The following is a 12,281-nucleotide window of genomic DNA, read 5'->3' on the forward strand; positions in this document are numbered from 1 at the left end:
TCGTGTATGATTAAACAATAAGGAAACATTTTTAAAACAGGCTATTATAGTGATTGTCGACACGTTTAAGTCTTGCGTGATACAATTTTTTATATGTTTTGCTATGCCTAACTTAATCCGGAGACCAAGGGTATGGTTCTCAAAATAAAACATATATAAGTGATTTGCTCCCTGATCTAAGGTGGCTAAACACTTATTTAAGTGTTTTGGTTGTTTGTTAAACGCTTGTGGTGTGTCTTATAAATTAGGCAATGACATAAATACAGGACCGTTCGCTAACTATATTATATAGTACTATTTGCTAATTTGAATATCAATGTCGAAAAAAACATTTATCATTTTATAATACTATTAAAACAAAAGCAAGTGGATATGTCGCTTTATGGTCTTTGAAACAATCATGGTTCGGATGACACAGTTTCGTCATCAACCGACATACATTGCTTGTTTTTGCGAACAGTTAAATTCAAGGACTCCTCTTCACATACATATATAAAACACTGTAAAAGTTAATCCTCGGTACAAACTAAGCGACACTAACTACTAGTCAACGATATAAGCCATCGACCAGAATGAAGGTATGTTTAGTGTCTGTTGTTTTCTTGTTGATGCACATAGGCTAAGTATTTATTATCATTTACATTTAAACAGTCACACATGCTTGGCTTCAAATGTATGCATAAACTATTTAAGCAAATTACATTATGGTTTTTTTTAAATTAAATTTACATTAATATGAGTATAATAACATATAATCAATGATGTCGTTTTTTATTGTACGTGTGTAATGATATATTCCTGAGTATTTACGTTTGGCGTCTTACTAAGCAGTCCTATGTTCCTGAGTATTAACGTTTGGCGTCTTACTAAGCAGTCCTATGTTCCTGAGTAATAACGTTTGACGTCTTACTAAGCAGTCCTATGTTCCTGAGTATTAACGTTTGGCGTCTTACTAAGCAGTCCTATGTTCCTGAGTATTAACGTTTGGCGTCTTACTTAGCAGTCATATGTTCCTGAGTATTAACGTTTGGCGTCTTACTTAGCAGTCCTATGTTCCTGAGTATTAACGTTTGGCGTCTTACTTAGCAGTCATATGTTCCTGAGTATTAACGTTTGGCGTCTTACTTAGCAGTCCTATGTTCCTGAGTATTAACGTTTGACATCTTACTTAGCAGTCATATGTTCCTGAGTATTAACGTTTGGCGTCTTACTTAGCAGTCCTATGTTCCTGAGTATTAACGTTTGGCGTCTTACTTAGCAGTCCTATATTCCTGGGTATTAACGTTTGGCGTCTTACTAAGCATTCATATGTTCCTGGGTATTAACGTTTGGCGTCTTACTTAGCAGTCCTATGTTCCTGAGTATTAACGTTTGGCGTCTTACTTAGCAGTCCTATGTTCGTGAGTATTAACGTTTGGCGTCTTACTTAGCAGTCCTATGTTCCTGGGTATTAACGTTTGGCGTCTTACTTAGCAGTCCTGTGTTCCTGGGTATTAACGTTTGGCGTCTTACTAAGCAGTCATATATTCCTGAGTATTAACGTTTGGCGTCTTACTTAGCAGTCCTATGTTCCTGGGTATTAACGTTTGGCGTCTTACTTAGCAGTCCTGTGTTCCTGGGTATTAACGTTTGGCGTCTTACTAAGCAGTCCTATGTTCCTGAGTATTAACGTTTGGCGTCTTACTTAGCAGTCATATGTTCCTGAGTATTAACGCTTGACGTCTTACTTAGCAGTCCTATGTTCCTGAGTATTAACGTTTGACGTCTTACTAAGCAGTCCTATGTTCCTGAGTATTTACGTTTGGCGTCTTACTTAGCAGTCCTATGTTCCTGAGTATTAACGCTTGACGTCTTACTTAGCAGACCTATGTTCCTGAGTATTAACGTTTGGCGTCTTACTTAGCAGTCCTATGTTCCTGAGTATTAACGTTTGGCGTCTTACTAAGCAGTCCTATATTCCTGAGTATTAACGTTTGGCGTCTTACTAAGCAGTCCTATGTTCCTGGGTATTAACGTTTGGCGTCTTACTTAGCAGTCCTATGTTCCTGGGTATTAACGTTTGGCGTCTTACTAAGCTGTCCTATGTTCCTGAGTATTAACGTTTGGCGTCTTACTAAGCTGTCCTATGTTCCTGAGTATTAACGTTTGGCGTCTTACTAAGCAGTCCTATGTTCCTGAGTATTAACGTTTGGCGTCTTACTAAGCTGTCCTATGTTCCTGAGTATTAACGTTTGGCGTCTTACTTAGCAGTCCTATGTTCCTGAGTAATAACGTTTGGCGTCTTACTTAGCAGTCATATGTTCCTGAGTATTAACGTTTGGCGTCTTACTTAGCAGTCATATGTTCCTGAGTATTAACGTTTGGCGTCTTACTTAGCAGTCCTATATTCCTGGGTATTAACGTTTGGCGTCTTACTAAGCATTCATATGTTCCTGGGTATTAACGTTTGGCGTCTTACTTAGCAGTCCTATGTTCCTGAGTATTAACGTTTGGCGTCTTACTTAGCAGTCCTATGTTCCTGGGTATTAACGTTTGGCGTCTTACTTAGCAGTCCTGTGTTCCTGGGTATTAACGTTTGGCGTCTTACTAAGCAGTCATATATTCCTGAGTATTAACGTTTGGCGTCTTACTTAGCAGTCCTATGTTCCTGGGTATTAACGTTTGGCGTCTTACTAAGCAGTCCTATGTTCCTGAGTATTAACGTTTGGCGTCTTACTAAGCATTCCTATGTTCCTGAGTATTTACGTTTGGCGTCTTACTTAGCAGTCCTATGTTCCTGAGTATTAACGTTTGGCGTCTTACTTAGCAGTCCTATGTTCCTGAGTATTAACGTTTGGCGTCTTACTTAGCAGTCCTATGTTCCTGAGTATTAACGTTTGGCGTCTTACTAAGCAGTCCTATGTTCCTGAGTATTAACGTTTGGCGTCTTACTAAGCAGTCCTATGTTCCTGAGTATTAACGTTTGGCGTCTTACTAAGCATTCCTATGTTCCTGAGTATTTACGTTTGGCGTCTTACTTAGCAGTCCTATGTTCCTGAGTATTAACGCTTGACGTCTTACTTAGCAGACCTATGTTCCTGAGTATTAACGTTTGGCGTCTTACTTAGCAGTCCTATGTTCCTGAGTATTAACGTTTGGCGTCTTACTAAGCAGTCCTATATTCCTGAGTATTAACGTTTGGCGTCTTACTAAGCAGTCCTATGTTCCTGGGTATTAACGTTTGGCGTCTTACTTAGCAGTCCTATGTTCCTGGGTATTAACGTTTGGCGTCTTACTAAGCTGTCCTATGTTCCTGAGTATTAACGTTTGGCGTCTTACTAAGCTGTCCTATGTTCCTGAGTATTAACGTTTGGCGTCTTACTAAGCAGTCCTATGTTCCTGAGTATTAACGTTTGGCGTCTTACTAAGCTGTCCTATGTTCCTGAGTATTAACGTTTGGCGTCTTACTTAGCAGTCCTATGTTCCTGAGTAATAACGTTTGGCGTCTTACTAAGCAGTCCTATGTTCCTGAGTATTAACGTTTGGCGTCTTACTAAGCAGTCCTATGTTCCTGAGTATTAACGTTTGGCGTCTTACTTAGCAGTCATATGTTCCTGAGTATTAACGTTTGGCGTCTTACTAAGCAGTCCTATGTTCCTGAGTATTAACGTTTGGCGTCTTACTAAGCAGTCCTATGTTCCTGAGTATTAACGTTTGACGTCTTACTTAGCAGTCATATGTTCCTGAGTATTTACGTTTGGCGTCTTACTAAGCAGTCCTATGTTCATGAGTATTAACGTTTGGCGTCTTACTAAGCAGTCCTATGTTCCTGAGTATTAACGTTTGGCGTCTTACTTAGCAGTCATATATTCCTGAGTATTAACGTTTGACATCTTACTAAGCAGTCATATATTCCTGAGTATTAACGTTTGGCGTCTTACTAAGCAGCCCTATGTTCCTGAGTATTAACGTTTGGCGTCTTACTAAGCAGTCCTATATTCCTGAGTATTAACGTTTGGCGTCTTACTTAGCAGTCTTATGTTCCTGAGTATTAACGTTTGGCGTCTTACTAAGCAGTCCTATGTTCCTGAGTATTAACGTTTGACGTCTTACTAAGCAGTCTTATGTTCCTGAGTATTAACGTTTGGCGTCTTACTAAGCAGTCCTATGTTCCTGAGTATTAACGTTTGGCGTCTTACTTAGCAGTCCTATGTTCCTGGGTATTAACGTTTGGCGTCTTACTTAGCATTCCTATGTTCCTGAGTATTAACGTTTGGCGTCTTACTAAGCATTCCTATGTTCCTGAGTATTAACGTTTGACATCTTACTAAGCAGTCCTATATTCCTGAGTATTAACGTTTGGCGTCTTACTAAGCAGTCCTATGTTCCTGAGTATTAACGCTTGGCGTCTTACTAAGCAGTCCTATGTTCCTGAGTATTAACGTTTGGCATCTTACTAAGCAGTCCTATGTTCCTGGGTATTAACGTTTGGCGTCTTACTTAGCAGTCCTATGTTCCTGAGTATTAACGCTTGGCGTCTTACTAAGCAGTCCTATGTTCCTGAGTATTAACGTTTGGCGTCTTACTTAGCAGTCCTATGTTCCTGGGTATTAACGTTTGGCGTCTTACTTAGCAGTCCTATGTTCCTGAGTATTAACGCTTGGCGTCTTACTAAGCAGTCCTATGTTCCTGAGTATTAACGTTTGGCGTCTTACTTAGCAGTCCTATGTTCCTGGGTATTAACGTTTGGCGTCTTACTAAGCATTCCTATGTTCCTGAGTATTAACGTTTGGCGTCTTACTTAGCAGTCCTATGTTCCTGAGTATTAACGTTTGGCGTCTTACTAAGCAGTCCTATATTCCTGAGTATTAACGTTTGGCGTCTTACTAAGCATTCCTATGTTCCTGGGTATTAACGTTTGGCGTCTTACTTAGCAGTCATATGTTCCTGAGTATTAACGTTTGGCGTCTTACTAAGCATTCCTATGTTCCTGGGTATTAACGTTTGGCGTGTTACTTAGCAGTCCTATATTCCTGAGTATTAACGTTTGACATCTTACTAAGCAGTCATATATTCCTGAGTATTAACGTTTGGCGTCTTACTAAGCAGCCCTATGTTCCTGAGTATTAACGTTTGGCGTCTTACTTAGCAGTCATATATTCCTGAGTATTAACGTTTGACATCTTACTAAGCAGTCATATATTCCTGAGTATTAACGTTTGGCGTCTTACTAAGCAGCCCTATGTTCCTGAGTATTAACGTTTGGCGTCTTACTTAGCAGTCATATATTCCTGAGTATTAACATTTGGCGTCTTACTTAGCAGTCCTATGTTCCTGAGTAATAACGTTTGGCGTCTTACTAAGCATTCCTATGTTCCTGAGTATTAACGTTTGGCGTCTTACTTAGCAGTCCTATGTTCCTGATTATTAACGTTTGGCGTCTTACTAAGCAGTCCTATGTTCCTGATTATTAACGTTTGGCGTCTTACTTAGCAGTCCTATGTTCCTGAGTATTAACGTTTGGCGTCTTACTAAGCAGTCCTATGTTCCTGAGTATTAACGTTTGGCGTCTTACTAAGCAGTCTTATGTTCTTGAGTATTAACGTTTGGCGTCTTACTTAGCAGTCCTATGTTCCTGAGTATTAACGTTTGGCGTCTTACTAAGCAGTCCTATATTCCTGAGTATTAACGTTTGGCGTCTTACTAAGCAGTCCTATGTTCCTGAGTATTAACGTTTGGCGTCTTACTTAGCAGTCTTATGTTCCTGAGTATTAACGTTTGACGTCTTACTAAGCAGTCTTATGTTCCTGAGTATTAACGTTTGGCGTCTTACTAAGCAGTCCTATGTTCCTGAGTATTAACGTTTGACGTCTTACTAAGCAGTCTTATGTTCCTGAGTATTAACGTTTGGCGTCTTACTAAGCAGTCCTATGTTCCTGAGTATTAACGTTTGGCGTCTTACTAAGCAGTCCTATGTTCCTGAGTATTAACGTTTGGCGTCTTACTAAGCAGTCCTATGTTCCTGAGTATTAACGTTTGGCGTCTTACTTAGCAGTCTTATGTTCCTGAGTATTAACGTTTGGCGTCTTACTAAGCAGTCCTATGTTCCTGAGTATTAACGTTTGGCGTCTTACTTAGCAGTCTTATGTTCCTGAGTATTAACGTTTGACGTCTTACTAAGCAGTCTTATGTTCCTGAGTATTAACGTTTGGCGTCTTACTAAGCAGTCCTATGTTCCTGAGTATTAACGTTTGACGTCTTACTAAGCAGTCTTATGTTCCTGAGTATTAACGTTTGGCGTCTTACTAAGCAGTCCTATGTTCCTGAGTATTAACGTTTGGCGTCTTACTTAGCAGTCCTATGTTCCTGAGTATTAACGCTTGGCGTCTTACTAAGCAGTCCTATGTTCCTGAGTATTAACGTTTGGCGTCTTACTAAGCAGTCCTATGTTCCTGGGTATTAACGTTTGGCGTCTTACTTAGCAGTCCTATGTTCCTGAGTATTAACGCTTGGCGTCTTACTAAGCAGTCCTATGTTCCTGAGTATTAACGTTTGGCGTCTTACTTAGCAGTCCTATGTTCCTGAGTATTAACGTTTGGCGTCTTACTAAGCAGTCCTATGTTCCTGGGTATTAACGTTTGGCGTCTTACTTAGCAGTCCTATGTTCCTGAGTATTAACGTTTGGCGTCTTACTTAGCAGTCCTATGTTCCTGAGTATTAACGTTTGGCGTCTTACTAAGCAGTCCTATGTTCCTGAGTATTAACGTTTGGCGTCTTACTAAGCAGTCCTATGTTCCTGAGTATTAACGTTTGGCGTCTTACTAAGCAGTCCTATGTTCCTGAGTATTAACGCTTGGCGTCTTACTAAGCAGTCCTATGTTCCTGAGTATTAACGTTTGGCGTCTTACTTAGCAGTCCTATGTTCCTGGGTATTAACGTTTGGCGTCTTACTAAGCATTCCTATGTTCCTGGGTATTAACGTTTGACGTCTTACTTAGCAGTCCTATGTTCCTGGGTATTAACGTTTGGCGTCTTACTAAGCAGTCCTATGTTCCTGGGTATTAACGTTTGGCGTCTTACTAAGCAGTCCTATGTTCCTGAGTATTAACGTTTGGCGTCTTACTAAGCAGTCCTATGTTCCTGAGTATTAACGTTTGGCGTCTTACTTAGCAGTCCTATGTTCCTGAGTATTAACGTTTGGCGTCTTACTAAGCAGTCCTATATTCCTGAGTATTAACGTTTGGCGTCTTACTAAGCATTCCTATGTTCCTGGGTATTAACGTTTGGCGTCTTACTTAGCAGTCATATGTTCCTGAGTATTAACGTTTGGCGTGTTACTTAGCAGTCCTATATTCCTGAGTATTAACGTTTGACATCTTACTAAGCAGTCCTATATTCCTGAGTATTAACGTTTGGCGTCTTACTAAGCAGTCCTATGTTCCTGAGTATTAACGTTTGGCGTCTTACTTAGCAGTCCTATGTTCCTGAGTATTAACGCTTGGCGTCTTACTAAGCAGTCCTATATTCCTGAGTATTAACGTTTGGCGTCTTACTTAGCATTCCTATGTTCCTGAGTATTAACGTTTGGCGTCTTACTAAGCATTCCTATGTTCATGAGTATTAACGTTTGGCGTCTTACTAAGCATTCCTATGTTCCTGGGTATTAACGTTTGGCGTGTTACTTAGCAGTCCTATATTCCTGAGTATTAACGTTTGACATCTTACTAAGCAGTCATATATTCCGGAGTATTAACGTTTGGCGTCTTAATAAGCATTCCTATGTTCCTGGGTAATAACGTTTGGCGTCTTACCGAGCAGTCCTCAAATGTAGAAGTGTTCACTTAACGTTATTTTATTTGATTAAAATAATTACTGTTATGAAAGTGTTACACACTTATTGCCATCAAAGCACTTATTTTATAATTTTTAATAATAATTTAAATAACAACTGACTTCTCTATGCTTTAAACAATGTACACGCTTTGTCAAATAGACCGTAGCAATATAATAGTATGACATTGCTCATAATATTATATGCATAAGGGTTGCATCCAGGCCTGTGGATAATGTTTTGCTAACAGTACGTAAAACCAGCAAAATATATACTTTGCGAGTTCATTTTATTATTGTCTCAGTTGTTATATTTTCTAAAGAGGGAATTGTAATTTCAGTAGTTAAGCTGGGCTTTAACAGGGTCAATACACTCATGATTGGTTTTACTATATAGAAAATATACAATGCACGATGAACATATTGATACAGTAAACATCGTTAATGAATGCTCGGATATATAAATTTATATTTGAAGTCGCAATAACCCTTCATATTTCTCTTCGAAAGATCATGTGTATTATGAACTATGCTAATTTTAATTATTTCAGATGACCAAATTGCAAATACTACTCATTGCGGCAGCTCTCATATGCAGCACTGATGCTCGGAGCTTGTGGAACAAAATCAAAGATACGACAAACGATGCCAAAAAAGCTGTCAAAGATACGGCAAACGACGCCGGAAAGGCTGTAAAAGATACGGCAAACGACGCCGGAAAGGCTGTCAAAGATACGGCAAACGACGTCGGAAAAGCTGTCAAAGATACAACAAACGACGCCGGAAAAGCTGTCAAAGATACAGCAAATGACGCCGGAAAAGCTTTAAAAGATACAGCAAACGACGCCGGAAAAGCTGTCAATGCTACAGCAAACGACGCCAGAAAAGCTGTCAAAGATACAGCAAACGAAGCCGGAAAAGCTGTCAAAGATACAGCAAACGACACCGGAAAAGCTGTCAAAGATACAGCTAACGACACCGAGAAGGCTATCTCAGATACAGCAAACGACGCCGGAAAAGCTGTCAAAGATACAGCAAACGACGCCGGGAAAGCAATTACAGACACGGCCAATGATGCAGGAAAAGCAGTAAAAAATACTGTACAAGAAATAGTGAATATATTTGGTTAAGTGTTTTGTTAAGTAGACATGACACTTGTTTGTAAAAAAGTACATGATAAAATAACGCTAAACACGTATTTGGAGTATATATTACAATGATATCACGTTTACATGTATATAAAATGGACATAGTATCAACATTAAAACAACAATAACAGTTTGAATCAAACAACACAAATAAAATAATATTAAGACGATTATCAGGTGAGTTTATTTCATGAACTCGGCTTGGACTAGACGTTTCCGTATTATTTCAGAGACGATTATAAGGGACTCCAATTTGCTTGATTTAGTAATGATTATATACGGACAGTGTTCTGTCGAGACCTTTGTGAATAGGTTAGATATATACGATGTGTATTTGTTGTGGTTTTTAATGATATCTTTGCCAATCAGTCTCTGTCTCTGTTTAAAATGTTTGGGTTATACAATTTAAAAATACTTTATGTTGTCGTAATTAATAATCAAGTGATATTTAAAAAATATATAATTGAGCACTGTTTAAACAGTATTGTGTTTTCTAAGAAGAGTTGTCCTTATTTATCATATCAATCAAATTTAATACACAACAGCGTTGATTTTGAATTGAGGATATTTGCTATACTTGATAATAATATCTCATATTATGATAATTTATTACATAATATAATACATAGCACATAAATGTGCATACAAGTATATTCCATAATATTTTCTTATTTCCTTTATATAAAAAAGCGGAACTCCAGGTGCTGAAACAGTATTGCATTCTTATTACATACAATTTGTTGGTCCTTTATTTAAGGCAAGTGACCAATTTGCAAAAACAGTACGAAACAACACAATACGAAACAACATACACACATAGAAGAATAAAGCTGGGGTCACCGCCTTTGAACGGTTAATGAAAAACATTGGGGGTTTAAACCGGTTTTAAAGCGCTCAACCTCACACTTGGCCCAGCAATATTCATGATACATATCAATGTAAAAATATAATTCAACCTCAAAATTTGCAACTCTGAAACTATTTATTCAATTTTGTCAATTTACCAAACCGTGAACAGGTCCCTTTAATTACGTTTTTTTTGTAAACACGCCACTTATTGTTGCTTCTCCTGATATTATTATATTATAGTATTATTATTATATACAATCTGCAGTTTCCAAAGTTGAATCCCGGTTGTTGTTTTATATAATGTATATCAGATACATAAAATAAATCAATTTCTATTATTTTCTTACATCATCTCTAGATTCACGAAAATACACGAGTTTATTGATGATTTATTTAAAAAAAAACGTTAATTTTCGAAGATTAATTGATACATTGTTTTTTTCAAAGGGATCCCAATTAAGAATTTATGCTACTGGGTCAAAACGGCATCAAAAAGAAGATTAGTGGGGGAAAATATGGCGGTAAGAACTTTGAATGTCAGACTTTTTAAGAAGTTTAAAGCAGATCAGTTTAAATTAAAAAAACAAACATGTTTTGGAATATGCATGAAGCAGAAATACAAATGAAGTTTTTTTTAACCTAAATGCTTTCAGGAAGAGGTCCGGGTGATACACAAAAGACATACGAGGTACGTTAAGGGTTTCTTTTAAAACAGGCGTTTCTGCATTCGCTGTTTAGGTGAAATTAATCACAATACTTTGTTAATATTGAAGGTGTGTGCTCAGATATATATATATATATATATATATATATATATATATATATATATATATATATATATATATATATATATATATATATATATATATATATATATATATATATATATATATATATATATATATATATATATATATATATTATATATATTATATATATATATATATATATATATATATATATATATGACAATAGGATATTGTCAAAACGCAAGACAATTACCGTATGATTCTTTTGAGCAGCACAATAATCATGTAATTTTATGTGGAGTAAAGTATCCCCTACATGAGAGAGTGACTTCTCTAATGAAAATGTCGAGCATATTTCAAATTAATTAATTTATTGATGCACTTTCTTGTCACTTGTTTCACCTCAAAAAGGAACACATTTCTTGAAGGTAAGACTTTTTAATCACAATCTTAAAACTATATATTCTGCAGTGTGTGTCTTAAACTCATGATGAAACGAGTATGCCGGCATTGTTTTTCGTAGAAACGAATGTAGAAGATGAAGGAGCATTTCCATTTCTTTTAAATATTCATTTGAAGGAAAACGCATTTCATACATATAAAAGGCGAGGTTACTCTTAAATATGCTCTTTATCACCTTGCATCACATCCTAACACGTTTTGTTGTTAGTAGAAGTTGTCTTAGTAATGTACATGTAGTTGTTTGTGTTGCTGTTGTGGTAGAATTGTACCAATAACACTATAAGAAGTCGTAGAAAAAAAGTAGTAGTATTAGCAGCAGCAGGAATAGTAGAAATAGCAGCACCAGCAGTAGCAGTAGTAGTAGAAGTAGTAGTTGCATGTGTAGTCGTAAAATTGGCCCTCTTAATGAAAACATCTAAATTTTTGAAGTGAAAAGATAAAAAAACAACAACATATTTTATACGTAAATCTATAATAAATTGTTTGTTCTCGGACATAACGAAAATTGTATTAAAATCCGCAATGTTTTGTTAATATACCGGCGAGACTAAGCTCCTTGTAGTAATCTCTATCATGTACTATGTTTCTCATAATATCGGCCCTTCTGATTGGTTGCTAAGGTTTGATACTATGCGCATATGCTTGCTGTATTAATAGTTTCTAACTGGAAATACGAAACCTTTGTTCATGTGGTTCTTAAATTATTTTTACATTGTTTTCACAAATAAGCGGCTTATTTCACATTCGATAAACCTACTGGTAAACCATAAAACACAAAACCATTATGTGTTACGTAATTTAAATATTCATAACACCAGTCTGGATTTAACATGACTTTCTTTCCAAGGAAAACCGGCAATCATAAAAATGATCATCGTAATAGTCATTTATAAACAGCATATACATAAAATTTAAAAAAAATTGACTGTCCAGTACTTATTGAGGGTGTGTCGTTCAAGTCATGATACAATTATGTGGGAGGCATATACAATGAGAATAAGGGATAGTTAATATTTAATACTCACGGGATTTAGAACTTCATGAGGTCAAAATTGCAATGTCTTTTCATATTGTCTAGTCCGGCAACGGTCATTTTGTTTGTAGGTGGAGCCACTTTTCTAAATGTGGGCATCACAGGAGCATGTATTGTGTTAAATTGTACAGTATGTGAATATTATTAATATGTGCGATCTCAAATACCGTCAACTGGCGATTAATAAGATGCTTTCCGAAATACGGTACATGCAAACATATAACCATTCCT

The 12,281-nt window shown here is 36.9% G+C and overlaps 2 protein-coding genes and 1 pseudogene across 2 annotated transcripts in view; all 3 read left to right on the forward strand.

Moving 5' to 3' along the window:
- Window positions 1–12,281, forward strand: part of LOC127881098 (45 kDa calcium-binding protein-like) — an 85,511-nt gene that overhangs the window by 38,605 nt on the left and 34,625 nt on the right. The gene's annotated exons all lie outside the window — the stretch shown is intronic.
- On the forward strand, window positions 474–9,415 carry LOC127881101 (protein DR_1172-like). The gene is made up of 2 exons (XM_052428797.1): window positions 474–578; window positions 8,361–9,415. Exons 1-2 carry the CDS (start codon window positions 573–575, stop codon window positions 8,937–8,939), a joined length of 585 nt encoding a protein of 194 aa, XP_052284757.1. The 5' UTR covers window positions 474–572; the 3' UTR covers window positions 8,940–9,415.
- Window positions 10,322–12,281, forward strand: part of LOC127831274 (chymotrypsin-like serine proteinase) — a 9,610-nt pseudogene continuing 7,650 nt past the window's right edge.

The sequence above is a fragment of the Dreissena polymorpha genome, chromosome 5 (assembly GCF_020536995.1).
Source record: "Dreissena polymorpha isolate Duluth1 chromosome 5, UMN_Dpol_1.0, whole genome shotgun sequence".
Taxonomy (NCBI): Eukaryota; Metazoa; Mollusca; class Bivalvia; order Myida; family Dreissenidae; genus Dreissena; species Dreissena polymorpha.